The sequence below is a fragment of the Sus scrofa genome, chromosome 9, assembly GCF_054392235.1.
Source record: "Sus scrofa isolate SSC_HxYL_T2T_F1_AM1 chromosome 9, Sscrofa_HxYL_maternal_Yorkshire_Landrace_v2.0, whole genome shotgun sequence".
NCBI classification, from domain to species: Eukaryota; Metazoa; Chordata; class Mammalia; order Artiodactyla; family Suidae; genus Sus; species Sus scrofa.
In genome coordinates this window covers 44,238,980-44,256,170 of record NC_139391.1, presented here as the reverse complement: position 1 = coordinate 44,256,170, position 17,191 = coordinate 44,238,980, and the positions used below count along the sequence as shown (strand labels likewise).

The following is a 17,191-nucleotide window of genomic DNA, read 5'->3' as shown; positions in this document are numbered from 1 at the left end:
CTGGTGCCTGGATCTTAGAAAACGTAGTTTCCAGAACTGTAAGAAATAAATATTTGTCCTTGAAGTCACACTGTCTATGGTATTTTGTTGTAACAGCCTGAAGGGACTAACAGAGGCTCAGGTACTTTGAAAATCTTAAGCCATTTTTTTCCTTAGCAAAAGAATTTATTACCTAGTTTCAAGCAGCGACTGAGGTGGAGGGGAAGCAGATAGATTCAATTCCAGGTAAGCTTTGTGTTTAGTGGGCATTAGTGAAAGTTTGTAAATTCTTCCTCCCTCTGATTTCTCTGTCTTTACAAGTGTGAGCATAGCATATCCTTAGGGCTCCTCCAAGCCTGTTCAGTTGCTAGCTGGCTTCATTTCCTAGGCTGGCAACTAGAGGGCAGTGTGAGACATCTTTTCTGGACTGGGGAAGCAGGGCTCTAAGTCCATGCACATTTTTCAAAATAATAAGCCCTGGAATCTCTCAAGGATATAGGTGGCTAAGTTCAGTTGCATATTCTTCCACTTCTTATCCCTGCCTTAGATCCAGAAACATAAACCTGTCTTCAATATGGTAAAGATTTTAAAGAGAGAAACCTAGTATTTAATCAGAATCTTCCCTACTTGGGCTTTGGAAACCTTTCTTACGTAGAAAACTTTTTTTCCCTTTTAATCATATTCAGACCCTCTTGCTCTCTTTCCTGTTCTATACCTTCTTCAGCTTGAAGTTTAGACTTAAGGAGCAATGAGAAATACTAAAAACTACTGAATTTTAGGGCTGCACCCATGGCATATGGAGGTTCTCAGGCTAGGGGTTGAATTGGAGCTGCATCTGCCGGTCTACACCACAGCTACAGCAATGCAGGATCCAAGCTGAGTCTGCAACCTACACCACAGCTGATGGCAACGCTGGATTCTTAACCCATTGAGTGAGGCCAGGAATCAAACCTGCATCTTCATGGATACCAGTCAAGTTCGTAAGCCGCTGAGCCACAACAGGAACTCCTGAATTGTACACTTTTAAAAGAGTAAATTTATGGTATGTGAATTATATCTCAACTTAAAAATATAAAGGAGCAGTCTCTGTAGCTCAAATAGAATATAATTATTTGATGGTACTGATTCCAGAAGCTTTGATGCTTTGCCATTGGTTCATTACCAAGAGGGAAATACTCTGGTGTCTTCTTTCCCTCGGGTTTCTTGGAACACACTGACCTTCTAGAGCACAGAGGGCATTATTCCCTTCTAAAGAGGCTACTCATCCTTGCTCAGTTAGTATCAAAGGGCTGGCCTAGGCTCAGGGTGTGCCTAGGGAATCCCAGCGAGAAGCCCAGTCTGGGCTGTGAGGTGGCTATTTGAGTTTGTTACAAGATGTGTGTCCCAAGCCGTGCATTTTTGTATAGGTTATTTGGGTAGTTTTTTCTCCCAATTTATTTTGTTTCATGTGTTTATTTATTTATTTTTGAGTTTTGAGTCCTGTTGTTGGCATAAATACTTCTGGAGCCGGCTTTTAGGCAGCTGGACTGGCCTGTGAAAAAGGTAGAAATTATGGGTCCAGGCTGGAGCCGAATCATGTCTCCCTCATGAGGCTGACTTTTTGCCATGTGCGAATGACATTACTGTATCTGGGGGTGACTCAGTCTCTCCTTTGTACCTGAATATTTTCCTCTCCTCAGTAGAGGAAGTGTATTTGCCTCACATTTGACACTGTTGACCTTGGGCTTACGTAGTTTCACCCTTTCAGAAAACAAGGGCATGTAGGAGGTCCTGGTGGTAGTTTGATCTTCAGCTGGTTCCCGCAAACCTGTACCCTTGGGAGGGGACAGAGCAATCGTCTGAAAAAGGAAGAAATCTTCCCTTTCCTGCATATTACGTTCAGCACTCTCCATAAGCTAAGGAATTACAGGGAGTCACAGAAAAAAATGCAATGTCTGGTGCTTAATGAGCAGGGCCTGGTTTCTTCCTTTTTTTTTTTTTTCCTTTTGGGAACAGAGGTTAACTTGCTCAGAGTTGGAAAAAAGCCAGGATTTAAACATCAGACTCCTCTCTCTGCAGCCCCCCCTGCTCCTCCCACTGCCCATCCATCCTCCCTGGAGTGGACAGGTGGGAGGTGGAGCGTGAGTCTAGGGGATGGTCCCCTGCCCACAGAAAGCATTCTTACCGGGGCCTTCTTATAGCCTCTGTGCTGAGGGTCCCCATGGCGTACTCGGGGCTGAGTCCCGCAGTCCTGGAAGAATTGCTTGCTGGTAGTTTCACCTTGGAGCTTGGCTTTGAAGACCCCAAATGTGCTAGGGGGGCATGTAGCCTTGACTCTTTTGACGGGGGATTGGGTAGGAGGTAGATAAAACATCTGGGAAGAGAGGAATGCTTGTCTGGGGAAATATTAACAATGATTGTAACAAGTTGTTACCTTTTGTCAAGTGCTTACCACATGTCAAGCATATGTTAAGTGCATGCATACCTCTCACCTCTGTGGTCAGGGAACCATCAGTCTGTAAATGGCTGCAGATTTGGAAAGGCTAAATTTCTGGATTTCCCAAGAAAAGTAGGGTTGGCTATCCTGGCAGGGTAAACTCTTTCCCTTGTTCCTGGCACACACCACCACCACCCCTCGCCCCTCCGCCCCAGGATGAGGAGGTAGCTAAGATCTTCATGCTGGTTACATTTGACAGAGAGCTTGGGCACTTTACCCTGGTCAGTGTGTCGCCATCAGGCTTGGCTGCGCTCTTCCCACCTAGGATGGGCATCTCCTGCTTTGGCCAACTCGGCTTCTGATGCTGATACGCCATGGGCCACCAGCCAGGAGCGGTGTCCTCTTGCGTGATCTGGATATATTTGCTGCATAGGGTTAAAGTATTTCTATAGATTGGAATCTGTACCTATGAACCAGTCCAGGGACGCCAAATAGAAAGCCACTGGGCCTCTGCGTGCTTTCTTTGCCTGTCATTTGTGCGCCTGCCTAACCTATACGGTGGGTGTCTTTTCAGGTAATTTCAAATGAAAATTTATTTCTTCTCTGAAAACAAAATTCTAATTTATTTTATCTCTGTTTCTTTTCACACTCCCCAGTTATCATGCTACGACCCAGCAGAGAGGATGTGACACCTGCAGCCAAGGGATAGGGCAGTGAAGAGAATTTCTAAATTGCCCTGTTAGGCAGCTTGAGGCTACAGCTTAGAGAATGTGGTCTTGGGAAATGAAAGCTTAGACGTCTGTTTGCTTAAGGAGGAGGCAGAAGAGGTAGTTTTATTGCTAGGCTGGTATCCCTGGTCACTTCAGGGTGAAGATTAACTACCACCTCGGACTAGGGTGGTGTTTCTGTAACGTGCACGTATTACTGGCATTGGGTTTGGGCTGGGCCTTCCAACTTTTAGGGATGAGTCAGAGGTAGGTAGGGGGCCTTTCTGACCCCCCGGGGAAGCAGGCTTTAGAAGGGGAGAAGAGAAGCCAGGACAAGGTGGGGCAAGTGGAATGTCTGATTCTCCATAGTCTTCTGGGAACTGCATAAGCCTGGCTTGCAGTTAGAGTTCATGTCCCCCAGGATCCTTAGGGGATGAGCTGACCCCCAGTTATGAACAGTTTGTCCTTGCTCAGAGCGTCTGTGAGGTGAGAGACTGAGTAAGTCTGAGCTGGACAGAGATCCAAGGTTATAAAACAGTCAGTCCTTTTCTCTGCTGCCTTCTGCAGCTGTGTGTCTCATGGACAGAAGGTAGTTCTGAAATTACTAACTTGGTCTTGGGAAACAGAGCCCTCCTCTGGCCCCTTCCCCCACAGCAGACTTTCACTGGTCACTCACTTAATCCCCTGGCTCCTCTTGTCTGGGTCACATTCGAGGAGTTGACACCACCCTAGGGCTTGAAAGTCACTCCGATACTGGTTGATATAATCCATGTAGCCCGGACGTGTTATTGGTACAATTTTTCTGCCCTGAATGTGAACTGGGAACATCAGCTGAGCAAGAGGCGGGTTCTGGAGGGAAATCTGCTGAGTAGTGGTCATGGAATGGTCACCTAGGGGGAGTGAGAAGGTGTGCAGAGGGTTTGTCTCCATGGGAAAGGCATGAGGTTACAGCCTTTAGCTCCTGTCCCACTAGCTTCACTCCATAAGCCTTCTGTAATGGGAGAAGCAGGCCCCAAATACATCAGCATTGCCTCCTCCACCCCTCTGACCTTCAGAGTGGTCTCCCCAAGACCAGAAATCAAGAGTCGCTCGTGTGGAATCCAAGAGTGGCCTCCTAGCCCCTTATAGGTTACCTGAACTTGGAAAGCCTGGACTTCAAGGCTGCCTGCTGAGCCAGCCCAAACAGGATGGAGGAGGGTAGGTTGGGATGGGGTAGTGGGTAAGGTGCCTCCCAGAGGGGTCCTGGCTAACCACGTAGCCAAGTATTTCCTGCAAGGCTCTTGGAGAGATCCAGGGCACTTGCTGCTTATTGTATTCTCCTGGATTGGTGATTTCCATGCCTGGGGTCTACCTGGGGGGCAGGATTACCCTGGGTAGGGGTCACTGGGTAGCTTGGGAGCAGAGGGGCCAGTTTCTGCTTCAGGTGGAGTGCCACTCCTCTGTCCCCTGTTCCCCTGCAACCTGCCCGGCTAAGTCTCACCTGAATAGGAGGGTTTCTCTCTGTGGTGAGTCCGGGGCTTGTAGTAGTCTCTGTAGGTTGTACTGAAGTGAGCCCACGGAGACTTGCTGGGCTGGCTATTTCTGAAATCGCCTGGGTATTGTATCCGATGTGATGCCTTGGGAAGAGGCTCCAGGCGGTATTTAACATCTCCTGGGGCTATTTCCTCCTGGACTTCTGACTCCTGCAAAGCAACCCCCTGCTGCTGCTCCCCGACCAAGGGATGTTCACTCCTGCCTCCTTGTTCAGAGGGGCCCCTTGTTAATTGTGGAAGTCCGTGGGAATCAGTCTTCTAGAGTAAGAGGTCATCCAAAACTAGGCAGGTGCTACCAGCTAGCAAGTTACTTAAATTCTCTGAGCCACATTGTCCTTATTGTAAAAACATCCCTTCCTGAGTTATTGAGAGCATCTGAAATAAAGTACCTAGCATAGTGCCTGACATGTAGTAGGTGCTTAATAAATAGTACCTTCTCTTAAAAAGTTATTAAGGTATTTTGAGAGTGTCCTTGATGCATCAGTGGCACATGTTCCTGTGTCCCTGTTGACTGCATTTTCGTCTCACTCCTGACCTTACCTGAACAGCAGGATGGCTTCTCCTTGGCTGGTTTTGGAGAGCCAGCATCTCTTGCCGGGTGGGATTGAAAGCTGTGCCACTTGAAGGGTGGTGAAGTGGGTGGGGTCTTCTGTCCCCAAGAGCAGGGGTGTCTAGAGCAGAGGGAGTAGTGACTGACCTGTCCCAGTGATTCTTTCCCATGTACGTCATGCTGCCCTCCCTTAACCATTACCCCACAAGAGAAGCAGGGGGGCAATGCTGCTGGTGGCATGTCCAGACAGGACCCAGATGTAGTTTATTTGCAGCTGGATCAGTAAGAACTGGATTGGGGGCTTTCTCTGCATGTGAGGACGCAGGGCGTTTCAAAAGCAGTTCTTTTTAATGAACATCCCCGCTTGTTTTTTGTTTTGGGGGGTTTTTTGGCCTCGAGAGTAGTGCTGTTTGGGGGAGGGGTGGCTTATAAGATGCCGAGCAGTGATGGACTCACTGAAAGGTAGGTGGAGCCCCAGACAGGGCCCGGTTCCTTTGCTGTGGTGTCTGTGTTTCCTAATGGGCAGAGGAAAGAGCAGTCGAAGGGCACACGAGGGTTAGGGCCGAGTCAGAGGGTTTGTTCCCTCCCCACTTCTGAAGCTGTGAGGAAGGATATACCCCATCGGGACCTGTGGAGGCCCCTCTAGTTCCTCAGAGAGAGGAAGGAAGGAAGCCTCTGCACTGGCCACACCGAGACTCTGCATTTGAGTTGCAAGAGTGGCAGGTTTGGAGAGGATGGGCACTGCCCTTTTAGGAGCACCTTTTTGACTGGCCAATGTGAGGTGGAGGAGGCAGGGTAGGGTGTGTGGTGTCCTTAGGATGGACAAAGGGGCCATCAGGAGCCATTTTACCTACAGTTGACTTTGGCAGGCTGTAGTTACAGTGGGGAGCAAGTGATGAGAGCTCCGGGAACACTGCCCTTGAACCACTGAGGTCCGGGCAGGCCCTGAGCCAGAGCAGTACCCAGCCCAGGAAGTGTCCCGTGTCCTCTTCCTGTCAAGCCTGCAGTAGAGGACAGAAGCAGAGAGCAGAAGCTTTGGAGACAGTTAAGGGAGTGGGGTTGGGGGGGATCCTGGGAAAGGACACACCCACAGTCACAGCCCTCAGAGGTGGCTGACGGGGGCCACTTTGCACACTGGCTTTCTGGGCCATGTTGCCACTAGTTTCTCTGCCCAGCCCTGTCCTCTCTCCCCTGCTCCTGACCCAGTGCCCATGCATGTTGGTACTGGTTCTGAGCTCTGGTGAATGAATGTGAAAGGCATCGCATGGGCTTTGCAGAGGAGGCGGAGGCTGCTGTGCCCCTAACTGCAGGCTGCTCTGGGGGCAGCTGGGGGGTGGTGGGGTGAGCCTGCTCAGGCCTTGTCTCTGCTGCCTTTTGTAAGTCCTACTTTGGGGTCTCCGCTGTGTATGTGAGGTGTGAGCCCAAGCTCTGGCCCTTTGGAGGTCTGTCCTTTCCTGCCCTCATCTCCACTGAGGATGTGCTTGGACGGACACACACACACACACACACACCTGGCTTTGTCTTGAAGCAGAAGATTGACCTGCATTTTGTCAGCTTTATGGATTGCCAGAGGCTGACACTCTTTCAGAACCTGTAATCACAAAATAGGAATCTCAGAATTGGAAGATACCTTGATGGACCTCTATACACTACACTTTCCCCACACCAATTAGTTTACTAGCTCAACCGCTGTCCCAGCCTCTGGTCCCGTGGAGATGCAGTGTGAATTTATATTAATCCTAGGATCAGGGTTGGAAAGTGTCAGAAAGAGATCTAGTCCTCACACCCACTCCAGTGCTGGAGCCCTCTGGCAAATCATGTTTCAGGGAAGTGCCACCCCAACCCACCTTTGGACACTTTCTGTCCTGCCACCACCTCCTGGCACAGAATGTATTCCGTTTGGGGGCAGCTCTAGCTACTTTCAGTTATGTTTCCTGTGGATTCCATTTATCTGATTTATCCATCGTGGATACAAAACAGACTGATAACCCCTTCTCTACCTGACAACATTTTTCTTCTCATGCCCTACCTGCTTCCCTCCCTGGAGCCATAAGGTTAGGGTAATAGGAGGAGAATTTTATAAGAAAGACACATTTTCTTCATAAGACAGAAGATTAATCTTCATACATAGAGGGTTTAATTGTGTTACGGGCCCTCTTCCCTCCCCTCCACTCCCAATCCAGCAGCAGAACCAGGTGTGACAGCTGAGCCAGAGGCTGAGATGAGAGGAAGAGGCAGGAGAAAAAGGATGAGGGACTACAGGAGAGGATGATGGGGTCAGAGGAAGGGGTCTGGAGGCCTGCTCAGGTTAACCTTGACGGGTGATCTCAAGGTGGGTCGCAGAGTCATAAATAAAGATCAGAGGAATTGAAATAGACTAGAACTATTCCTGAAGGCTGCCTCCCTGCAGGCCCTGTGCAGATTGAACCTGAAGCAGGCACCGAGGGAACGATCTCGGATTCATTGTGCATGAGTGGCTGACAGTAAGACATTTCCCCCTTAATTGTGCACCTCCTGTATGATCATAAAGTAATGTCACAATTATGTTGACATGAGAAGAAAGCTGCTGGGCCCAGCTGCTGGTGACTCTTTTCTAGTTCCTTCAGCCAGCCTTCCCCACACCCCCCGCCCAGCTGCACCCATGGCATGTGGAAGTTTCCAAGGCCAGGAATCGAACCTGACCCACAGCAGCAACCCAAGCCACTGCAGTGACAACACCAGCTCCTTAACCCACTGTGCCACAGGAGAGCTCCTAACCAGCCTTTTAATGGATGATTTTTGAGTCTCATATTCTCTTCTCTCTAGTTTGCTGCTGTCCTGGGGCCTGAGGCTCAGGGCATTCTGATCAGAGTACCTACTCCAGGACCATTATTTCTCTCCATCTCGCTCAGGTTATACTGGAATCAATGCTGTGATAACCAGTGTCATCGCTGTTGTGTTGCAGTCAGTCTAAGACTGAATTAGCATTGCACCATGGATTCCCACTTCCTCACTACGGTCAGCCGTTCTCTGGGCTCCTTTACACATGGTGTGAGAGGGGACATTGCCATGTTGCCCCTGCCTCCTCCTTGTGCCGTTGGTGTTTGGACCCAGTATCGTTACCAACATTCTCTAAGAGAAATCCCACTTTCTCGTTCTTCTACACTTTCTCAGCATGCAGAGTGGTAGGATGGTGGTCCTTGTCTTGGTTTTTCCTGGTGCAGGAGATGAAGCTGGGATGGGAATTATTTGGGCCCACTCATTCTCCTGGGGATCAGCTTAGCCCACCTAACATGGTCTCATGCTGAAGAGGAGTTCACTTCTGAGTCACTGTCTGGGAAGTCTTTCGACTTGGACTAAAGAAAAAGTGTGGATGCAGACAAACTCAAGCAACCACCTGAGGGGCCGGGAGACCACTGGTATGGGGCAGGGGCTGGAAGGGCCCACTTCTGCTTAGGGACTCAGAATGCAATCTCATGCTGCTGCTCCTGGGGCAGGGTCTGCTTGCCTACTCAGCCTTTCTCTGAGTTTTCATGGCACTTTGTACTCAACATGCATCATGCTGCTTTGGGGGTTGTGAGTTCCTATGGCCAGGACCCTAATTCATTTTCTGATTCTTATTTATTATTTCCGTATTGAGGTCTCTTACTCACTTTCACATCCCCAGCTTGCAGCCTGAGGCATTACACCTCAAAACTAATAGCTTTCATTTATTTAGTGCTACTGTGGACTGTGCCTCTCCATACATTAACCTCATAAAAATCCAACATGCTTGGTGCTAGTATTTCCATTTTGTAGATGAGGAAACTGAGGCTAAGGACTACAGAGCTACCAAAGCCTATGCTCTGTGAATGAGTGAATGAATGAATGAGTCTCAGAGGGTTACCCTGGGTGAGAACAGAGTAAGGGAGGTGCCCCCTCCTCTGTTGAGCTGGGTAGTTGATTGTCACGTCTGCAACATGAGGTGAAGGCCTCATTAGCACATGGACCTCCTCTCAGATGTTCATGGCGTGGCTTTGCCCAGCCAACTGGGCCCAGCGACAGGGAGCCTGTGGCTTTTGTGGGAAAAGGGTGTGGGAGGCGGGATTATCCCAGAGTCATCAGAGGAGACTGTGGATAGGAGTGGCCTCTGCGATCACATGGGAGGCAGACTGAGGACACGGCCGTGCTTGCAGGATGTGTTGAGTCTCCTCAGTGGTCTTTTGAGGCCTGCCCTGTGGGCCCCTCCCCTGCACTTCAGGACTTCTCACTCCCCTTGGTCCAATGACACTCGTTCAGGCCACTGTGCTTTTCCAAGCCTCTGCCTCTGCCCTGTTCTCCCCACCCCCAACCCCCAGCAGAACCTTACTCACCTTCAGGGCCCAGCTCAGATGCCATTCCCTTTGTGCAGTTCTCCCTGGCTCCCTCGCCATGGACAGACGGGCTGAATGAAATGCTTCCTCTTTGGGCTCACCCCACAATACTTGCTCATAACTGACTCTAGTATAAATCGCTTTCTTTTACAGTGAATGTGGTATATTTTTCTCCCTCGCCTGGCTTAGAGCTTATTAAAGGCAGAGACCACAGTCTCCAGCATCCAGCACAGAGCCTCGCCTAGAGGAGACAATACATATTTGCTGAATTCAGCTAAGTGCTAAGGTGAGGGCCCATTGCAGGTAAGACCTGGACGAATGTGAACTTCCAGAACTCAGCAAGTGATGTGCAAATGTTGGGGGGCATTTTTGAAATCTGTAAGGATTTCGTGGTTCTTATTTTTCCTTTTCACTAATCCTCTCCTGCATGGAGAAAAGAGGGATAAAAAAAATCCCAGTTTGGCCTCAGCTACATGGTAGGAGAGTCTTGGCATTATGCTGGAGGGAAAATGGTGCAAGTGTGGGTCTGAGGCCCTAGGGCCAACCAACCAGACCAGGAGACGCGTGAGTGCAGGGCGTGACTTCCTCGGCCTCCATCAGGGTCTGGCTATGTGCTTTCTGGTGGGGGGTGGGGTGGGGGTGGAGCTGGGGGTGGTAGAGGCGGTGGTGGTGACCAGGAGTGGGAAGGCAGTGCTGGAAAACCCTTGTGCACCAGCCGATTTCCTCCCCCACTAATCTCGCCAGACTCTGTGGAGTAGTTACTACAGTGTGAGTCCCCATGATGCCACTATTGAAGAGAATGTGCATTTGTGTGTGACTTTGCAGACAACTTGCATTAACTTTTCCAAATGACAGAACATAAAAATTCCCTGATTTCTATGACTACATTCCCACCACACCAAGAAACACAGTGGTCCCTACACTTCTGTACTCAGGTATCCCAACCCAGATGGGTGGAGAAGAACGGGTTCTCTAAGAGCATCAACCAGGCAGCAGCATAAGAAGGGATCCAGGAGTCCCACTATCCCCAGTTTGACTGCTTTCTCTTCTCTTCCTTGTCTCTTAGGTTGAGGGGTGTATGTGTGTGTAATATCTTAATTTATTGATTTTGCAATTCAGGCTAGGGAGTCGGCTGGGGAAAAGCGGGTGTAGAATAAAGCGGGGAGAGAGGCTTTGCAATCTAGATAGGCTTTGAGGAAGTCAGAGGCCACACCCTGGAGCCAAACCAGGCAACCAGCTGGATTGGGCGGCCCTGCTGCAGTGGGGATGGTAGGCTTCAGACTGCTCTGTGTTGCCACCTGCTGGACACATGTAGAGATAGCACTTTACTGGCTCAGGGCTCCTACCCTTTTGCTGGGTTTTCTTCTATTATCTTTTGCTTCCTTCTGTCCAGTATTAACCCTCAAGAGAAAAATCTGCTTCCCCTCTATCCCTAAGCAGGATATCTAGATGCCTCTGCTCTTGCCCAGGGTAGGGGCTCTGAGTTGCTTAAACTTCACCTCTGGGTGGGGGTATAGAGACCATTGCTGTCTCCATGCTTGAAGTTTCTCTACCTTCTTCCCAGACCCTCTGGGACCTTGAACTTGGTTGTGATTAGAGAGACCATTTAATTTATCATCTGAACCAGGACACACTTCTGAGACCAAACGGTGTTTTGTGTGTGTGTGTGTGCTCACGCTATTCATAATTATGCCAAGACAGCAGGTGTAAACCAGGTCTCTTCCAGGTCAATGACTGGAACTCATGGTGAGCATGGTTCTGAGGGGCAGCTGCCTTATTCCAGCCTTGAGGTCAAGTTGGGAGGTGGGGGTGGGCCAGCAGAGGCTGCTGCAGCACTAGCTATATGTGCAGGTCTCACTGCCTGCAGGGCTCCCTTGACTACCACTTGGGCTGTGGGAGGAAGAGTCTGGGGTGTGAGAGCTGGGTGTCCCCCAAGTGACAGTGTAGCAGAGGGCAGAGTCTGGCTTCTCTGAGCCCCGTTTACAGTGGGCTAGGAGGGCCATGAGCACCCTCGAGTTAGGGTTGAGGACACAGCCAGAAGCCCCGAGGCCTAGTTTTTCCCCATAGTTCCTGGGATGACGGCACCTCCCCTGAATCTAGCCGCTTTGGTCCTGTCCCTTCAGGCAAAGACTTAGCAGGCGGCTGCTAGTACTACCAGCTCCCGAGACTGGTGCCTCCCTAGGTGGTTAGCATTTGACTGGCAGCCTCCAGGGTCAGCCCAGGGCTACTCTGTACCAGAGGGGACTACTGCAATGCCTGGAACATCTCTGCCTGCTGACTGACCTGCAGGAGGGGAATTGGACCAGCCATGGGACCCTTCAAAGCAGCAGGGCTCCGTCCTCTCACCCAGCTCTAAATCCGACAGCCAGACCCCACTCTCCTCTTCCCCACTCAGGGGACTTCCCTCCCTGGGCCCTAAGGCAGAGTTGGGAGACCCTGCTCCTGGCCGGAGGAGGGGGTTTCTGTGGTAGGACTGGGGCCTTCCCCCTCTCCTGGCCCTGGAGACCTTGGTTGCTGCGTGGAGTTTGCCCCGCCCCCCTTCTCTCCCACCACCTTCTCTCTCCCTCCTCACCTGAAGGGAGAGGCCAGTGTCTGACTTTGCAGACCACGTGCAGGTGATCATGCCCCCGCTCCTCGCCTTTTGTCCTCAGCAGTGGCAAAGGGGAGGTGTTCTCAGCAGGCTGCGGGGTGAGCGGCCTGCTTAAGCTGAGAATTCTGGAGCAGCAGTGGGTATCCAGGGCAGCCTCGGGATTACTATGGCAACAAGCGGTGGGGAGGTGGGCTTGGAGCTGAATTCCTGGGGTGGTCAGAGAAGGGGTGAGGGTGAGAAGGAAAGAGAAGCCCGCTAAAGCCCCCTGACAGAAGGCAGTGTGGGCCCCCCCACCCCAGCCCCCGTCGGTTTGTTGCCCCTGGTCGGTGGAAACCAAACACCCCCTGGCACGGGCTGCAAAGCTGCCAGCCTGGGAGCCTGGGCAGAGGCCCTGCTGGTGTGTGGAGCAGCGGTGGCTCTAGTGGGGAGGGGGGAACCCGCCTCAGCTGCAGAGATTTGTTTTCTCGGTCCATCTGAAGAACGACAGCGCTGCAGCCTGCTTCTCTACCTGGGGAACCCTGAGCCATCAAAGTTAACCTCCACTAGTAACCGGGGATCAATTACAGGCTTGTAATGTGCTTTCCAACTTCCCTGGCAAAAAGTAGCCTGTTTGGGGGAAAAAAAAATGAAAGTGCTTTTTTGATCTCTGGAGCCACTGGGCCGGTAGGACCCCTTCCTCCCAGTGCCTCTGCCCACTCCTCACTCATTAGCTCTACTGATTAGGCAAGGCTGGCTTAACCTCTCAAGTGCTGGGTTCGGCGTGAGTGGTGGTTGCCGTTGCCTTCTCCAGGCGGGCCCTCCTCCCACATGGTTCTCAGGAGCACAGAGTGGGCCAAGTCCAGTGCCTGCCAACCTCCCCCCACACCCTCCCTCTGGCTGCCAAATCTGACTTTGATTAGCGTGTGGAGGGGGAAGAAAGCAGGAAAATAGAATATTAAAATCTTAATTCAATTTAAAACACTGTCATTCACAGGCATGCCAAACAGTGAGATGACTAATTATTATGCAAATGAGGCAGATAGAAAAGTGATTAATAATTGCACAAATTAAAAATTATTGTAAACATCCTGTGACGAGCGATAAGTCCAATGGAGAGGCGAGGGCGGTGGGCCGGGGAGGCCATGGTGGAGCCAGCTCCTGCATCCTTATTTTCTCATTAGGGGGATTTAATTAGCGCCTGATGATGGGCCTCAGTGCTGCCAGGGGTGGAGGAGTGGGTGGCTGGGCCTGGGGCTGCCTGTGCTGATCCTCAGTCCCTGTCCTGCTCCTCCTCCACCACTGGTGACCAGGCTGGAGCTGGCAAGCAGGGGTTGGGGGGTGGGGAGGCAGGCCCGTCCCCCTGAAGGGATGGGTGCTGGCGTAGCTTCTCTGCAGCTTTCCACTGGCCTACACCAGCTGCTACCTCAGGTCTCGGCAGGGGTGATGGTGAAGAGGCCTCCAGGTACTGGACTGGTGGGCATATTCTGGTTCAGCCATGCAGGTCCTCAGGCCTAGTGAAAGGTGCACGGAGTGTAATTGCAGTGCTGGGAGTTCAAATGAGGGTGGACAGGTGCATGGTATTGCCAGCCTCGTGGTTACCCTGGGTCCAAGGTTCCCTGCTTCAGGGGGGACCCTAAGCCGAGTGACTTGTCCTTCTTGAGTCCATGCTTGCCCAGATAGGTAGTCATAGGAGCTGCTTTTGTGTGTAGGTGTCAGATGAGCCCCCTTCAGTTTCACATGCCCATTCAGGTCCCAGATGTTTCAGCCAGTGGCCCATCAGACCCACAGGCCAGTCTAGGTGAACCTGGTTCCAGAGTCAGCATGGGGTCTGGGCTCAGCCCGGGGGTTGGTCCTTAGCCCTGGTCATGGCCCCAAACTCCCGGCTCCGGGCCGTGCCTTGGCCTCCCCGCCCCTCCCCCATGCTAGCTATAGATGCTCCTTCCAGGCGCCCGTGTCAGCAGCCCATCTGCTTCTCTCCCACTGGCTTCCTTCCTTGGCACAGGGGACACTCGCAAGGTGTCTTTGAACAGTGCAGACTCAGCGGGAGGGGATGTGGAGCAGCCCCGCAGGTGGGGAAGCAGGAACCAGACTGGACCTTTTCCTCCCTGACCCAGCCGGGCCCCTCTGGCCTGGGAGTGTGGGTGGAAGGGCAGGGAGGGCAGGGAGCCAGAGGTTGAGGGCATGACTAGGGGAGTCCGTGCTGGTGGGTTGGTTTCTGCCTCCCCCGACCCCATGGGCCCGACCTGCTGCTCCTGCGTAGGGGTGGTGAAGAGAGGAGGGAGGCCTTTGGTTCTGTGCTGGGCAGCAGCCTCCCCCCATGGAGTGGGGAGAGGAAAGTGTTCATACACTTGGGTCCCTAACCGTCTCCTCCCCACCCCAACCCCACCACGTGTGTAATGGAGGGTCTAGGGTTTAGGCAGTTTAGAGACAGACTGCCTGGGTTCATAGCTCTCTCCATCACCTTGGCCATATTACTTAGAGTCTCTGGACCCCAATTTCTTCATTCATCAAATGCAGCTAATAATGTTACTTACCTGTCACATAGTAAATGCTCAGTTAAAAGATCTAATGCTATGTGCACTTTTTTGCACGCGTGGTATTCTTCATTACACTCATACTTGCACATACATGTGGTTATACATGTGTTTTCCTTGTCTTCACCCTTGCTTTGCACTGTATTGTTGCCTCTACAAGGTTGCATTGGGGTGAGGGGTCTGCACTCTGGCTCCTCAGGGGCCTGAATGCTGCTCAGGAGAGTCAGATCAGAGGGGAGAAGGCTTAGCCTTGGGCAGGGGAGCTAGCGTCTTGCTAGGGGAGAGGGAGGAGGATGGGGAGGGCACTGGATGGCTGGAGGTGTAGCAGGCCTCTTGGCAGCAGAGGCTTGATGCGGTTGAGTAGCTGCCTTTCTGCTCCGCTCACCCCTCCGTCCTGCTGGCATCCACACCCTGGTCTCCTCACAGGAGACCCAGCAGTGCTTCTGCCAAGGCCCTGGCCAGGGAGTGCGGGCATTTGCACCTGCCACTTGCCTCCAGATTTTCTGGAGGCGTAGAGGCATTTTTGACTCACTCAGGTCACCTCCTCCTGCTGGTTTACCCTAAAGAGGGAACACTTTGGCAAGGACGGGAGACAGTTGGGATGGTTGTGTCTCCCACAGACACCTGATGGAGCCTGTGGGTCTCGGTCCTTCTGTGAAGTGTGGCGAGTTTCTGCAGGAGAGGCCTCACTGCTAAGGAGCTTGGAGTGTGGCCTCCTTGCCTCAGGATCTCATGAGCCCTGCCTGTAGTCTTTAGCCCTGGCGGGGGCAGGAGGAAAAGGGAAGAGGCGGGGGATGCTCCCTGACCAAAGTGGCATCTCTGGTGGCAGTGAATTTAGAACTAAAAACCAATAACACTGATGTGTGCCAGTCATGTTTATTTGTAGAATAATAACTAAGGACAATCTCAGCTAAAAATCACTAAACTGTTTTTTGCCCTTTTTTTTTTTTTTTAATGGGCCGCACCCATGGCATATGGATGTTCCCAGGCTAGGGGTCAAATCGAGCTGCAGCCGCCAGCCTACATCACAGCCATAGCAATGCCAGATCCGAGCTGCATCTGCCATCTACACAGCAGCTCATGGCAACGCAGGATCCTTAATCCACTGAGTGAGGCCAGAGATCCAGCCGGCATCCTCATGGATACTAGTCGGGTTTGTTACTGCTGAGCCACAACAGTTACTCCAAAAATCACTAAAAATATTGACTGGAAGCCTCAGATTTGTGCCTCCTTCCCACACTCCCAATATAACATAAATCTCTCTGCACCTTTATGGCTTCTGCTGAGCTTTTCTGTGCAGTGTCCGTGGACCTGGCAGCTTACTCTCCCTGGAAAAGGGGTGGGAGCACATGGAGTAATGCTGAGAAGGAAAAGCCAGTGGTTGGGGGCTGGTGATGGGGAGGGGGCCATGCTCACCCTCCCTCCTCGCCCTCCTCTCAGTGATGGTGAAGAGAACAGGCGCCTGGGAATGTTTATGAGCTTTTCTCTCTTTTTCTTTTCAATTACAATGATACCTCAGGTAATTAACTGCTAATAACCTTGTTAATTTAAAATGGATCCTCTCCCTTCTGGCCATCTCAGGAAGACTTAAGTACAAGGAGTCAGCAGGTTTGCAGGCAAGGGGACAGGAGTGGGCAGGAGAGAAGGTAAGAGGACTGAGGTGGCCATGCAGAGCTGTGGCTGTTTGGTCCCACCTGGTCCTGACAGGTACAGGCCTCTCTGGCGGGACCTGTGGCCAAGGGAGGCCAGGGGCACTGGAACCCCTTCCGCCCACCCCATTCCCAGACAACACCCCCTGTTACCTGGTGTCACTCAGTTTAGGGAGAGAGCTCAGAGGGCTTTAATTATAGTCCAGCACTCAGCCTAAGGCATTTACCTCTTGGTATTTACCCAGTCTTCTCAGTCAGGGTCACCTCTCTCACCCCCACCTCTTCCCAATCCCAGGGATTTGAGATCTATTCAGGAAGAGAAAATGCTTCTCTTTCTGGATGGTTTAAACATTTGTCAAGAGTCAGGCATCTGGTTAAGGTGAATATCTGTCATCTTTCTCAGTTCAAAAGATTTCTTCATTGACAAACTTTCCAAGTGTGGCTCAGATCTTAGTCATACAAAGATGATGAAAAAATATGGCCCGTGTCCTCAAGGAGCTCATGGTTTCTTGGCTACAGCCTGTCAGGTCAACAAATAATTACAACACAAATTATGTAGAGCACAGAAGGAAAATACGAGACTTGGTAGGGTTTGGGAATCAGGAAACGCTCTGCAGAGGAAGGGGTGTTTGAACTGGGCATTGATGGATAAGGAAGAGTTTGCTGGGCAGGTAACAGAGAGGAAGAAGGCCATTCCAGTGGCAGGAACAGCATGGACATGTGAGGGGCCATGGCTGCTGGGGGAATGGGATGTGCTCTGACCCAAATACAGGGAAGAGAGAGGGCTGGAGAGAAAAGCAGAGCCAGATTGTGAAGAGTTGGTAGGATTTCTTTTGAGAGATGACCCCCCTGGTCCATAGGGTGTTAGCCAGGTCAGCCAGGGGGCCACACCCCACAGCTGGTGCCTAGGGCGACTTCAGCCTG

The 17,191-nt window shown here is 51.5% G+C and overlaps 2 protein-coding genes across 18 annotated transcripts in view; one reads left to right on the top strand and one right to left on the bottom strand.

The window, feature by feature from the left end:
- The window catches only part of BUD13 (BUD13 homolog), a 678,491-nt gene that overhangs the window by 34,668 nt on the left and 626,632 nt on the right, over window positions 1–17,191 (top strand). For all 13 annotated transcript variants that reach the window (XR_014815375.1, XR_014815371.1, XR_014815380.1 and 10 more), the window contains exon 10: window positions 9,669–9,801. The gene's annotated coding sequence lies outside the window, so the exon portion shown is untranslated. The remainder of the gene's footprint in view (window positions 1–9,668; window positions 9,802–17,191) is intronic.
- Window positions 1,412–12,238, bottom strand: LOC146399872 (uncharacterized). 5 transcript variants are annotated; one of them, XR_014815383.1, is made up of 10 exons: window positions 12,088–12,238; window positions 6,696–6,775; window positions 6,039–6,185; window positions 5,641–5,699; window positions 5,175–5,305; window positions 4,583–4,784; window positions 3,779–3,992; window positions 2,673–2,820; window positions 2,144–2,354; window positions 1,412–1,793 (listed from the first exon to the last, which is right to left on the bottom strand). XR_014815383.1 is itself a non-coding variant. In XM_084976141.1 (10 exons), exons 1-10 carry the CDS (start codon window positions 12,136–12,138, stop codon window positions 1,599–1,601), a joined length of 1,416 nt encoding a protein of 471 aa, XP_084832267.1. In that variant the 5' UTR covers window positions 12,139–12,238; the 3' UTR covers window positions 1,412–1,598. The 5 variants fall into 5 exon arrangements, 3 of the variants coding, with proteins under 3 accessions (XP_084832267.1, XP_084832269.1, XP_084832268.1); XM_084976141.1 differs by having other exon boundaries at window positions 2,144–2,332; XM_084976143.1 differs by having other exon boundaries at window positions 2,144–2,332; window positions 6,035–6,185; window positions 12,088–12,190.

Coding starts and splice junctions, on each gene's coding strand:
- LOC146399872 (XM_084976141.1), bottom strand. CDS start 12,138: ATGATCACCTGCACGTGGTCTGCAAAGTCAGACACTGGCCTCTCCCTT. Junction 4,785..5,174: donor GAAGCCATCCTGCTGTTCAG/GTAAGGTCAGGA, acceptor GTTGCTTTGCAG/GAGTCAGAAGTCCAGGAGGA. Junction 3,993..4,582: donor AGAGAAACCCTCCTATTCAG/GTGAGACTTAGC, acceptor CACTCCCCCTAG/GTGACCATTCCATGACCACT.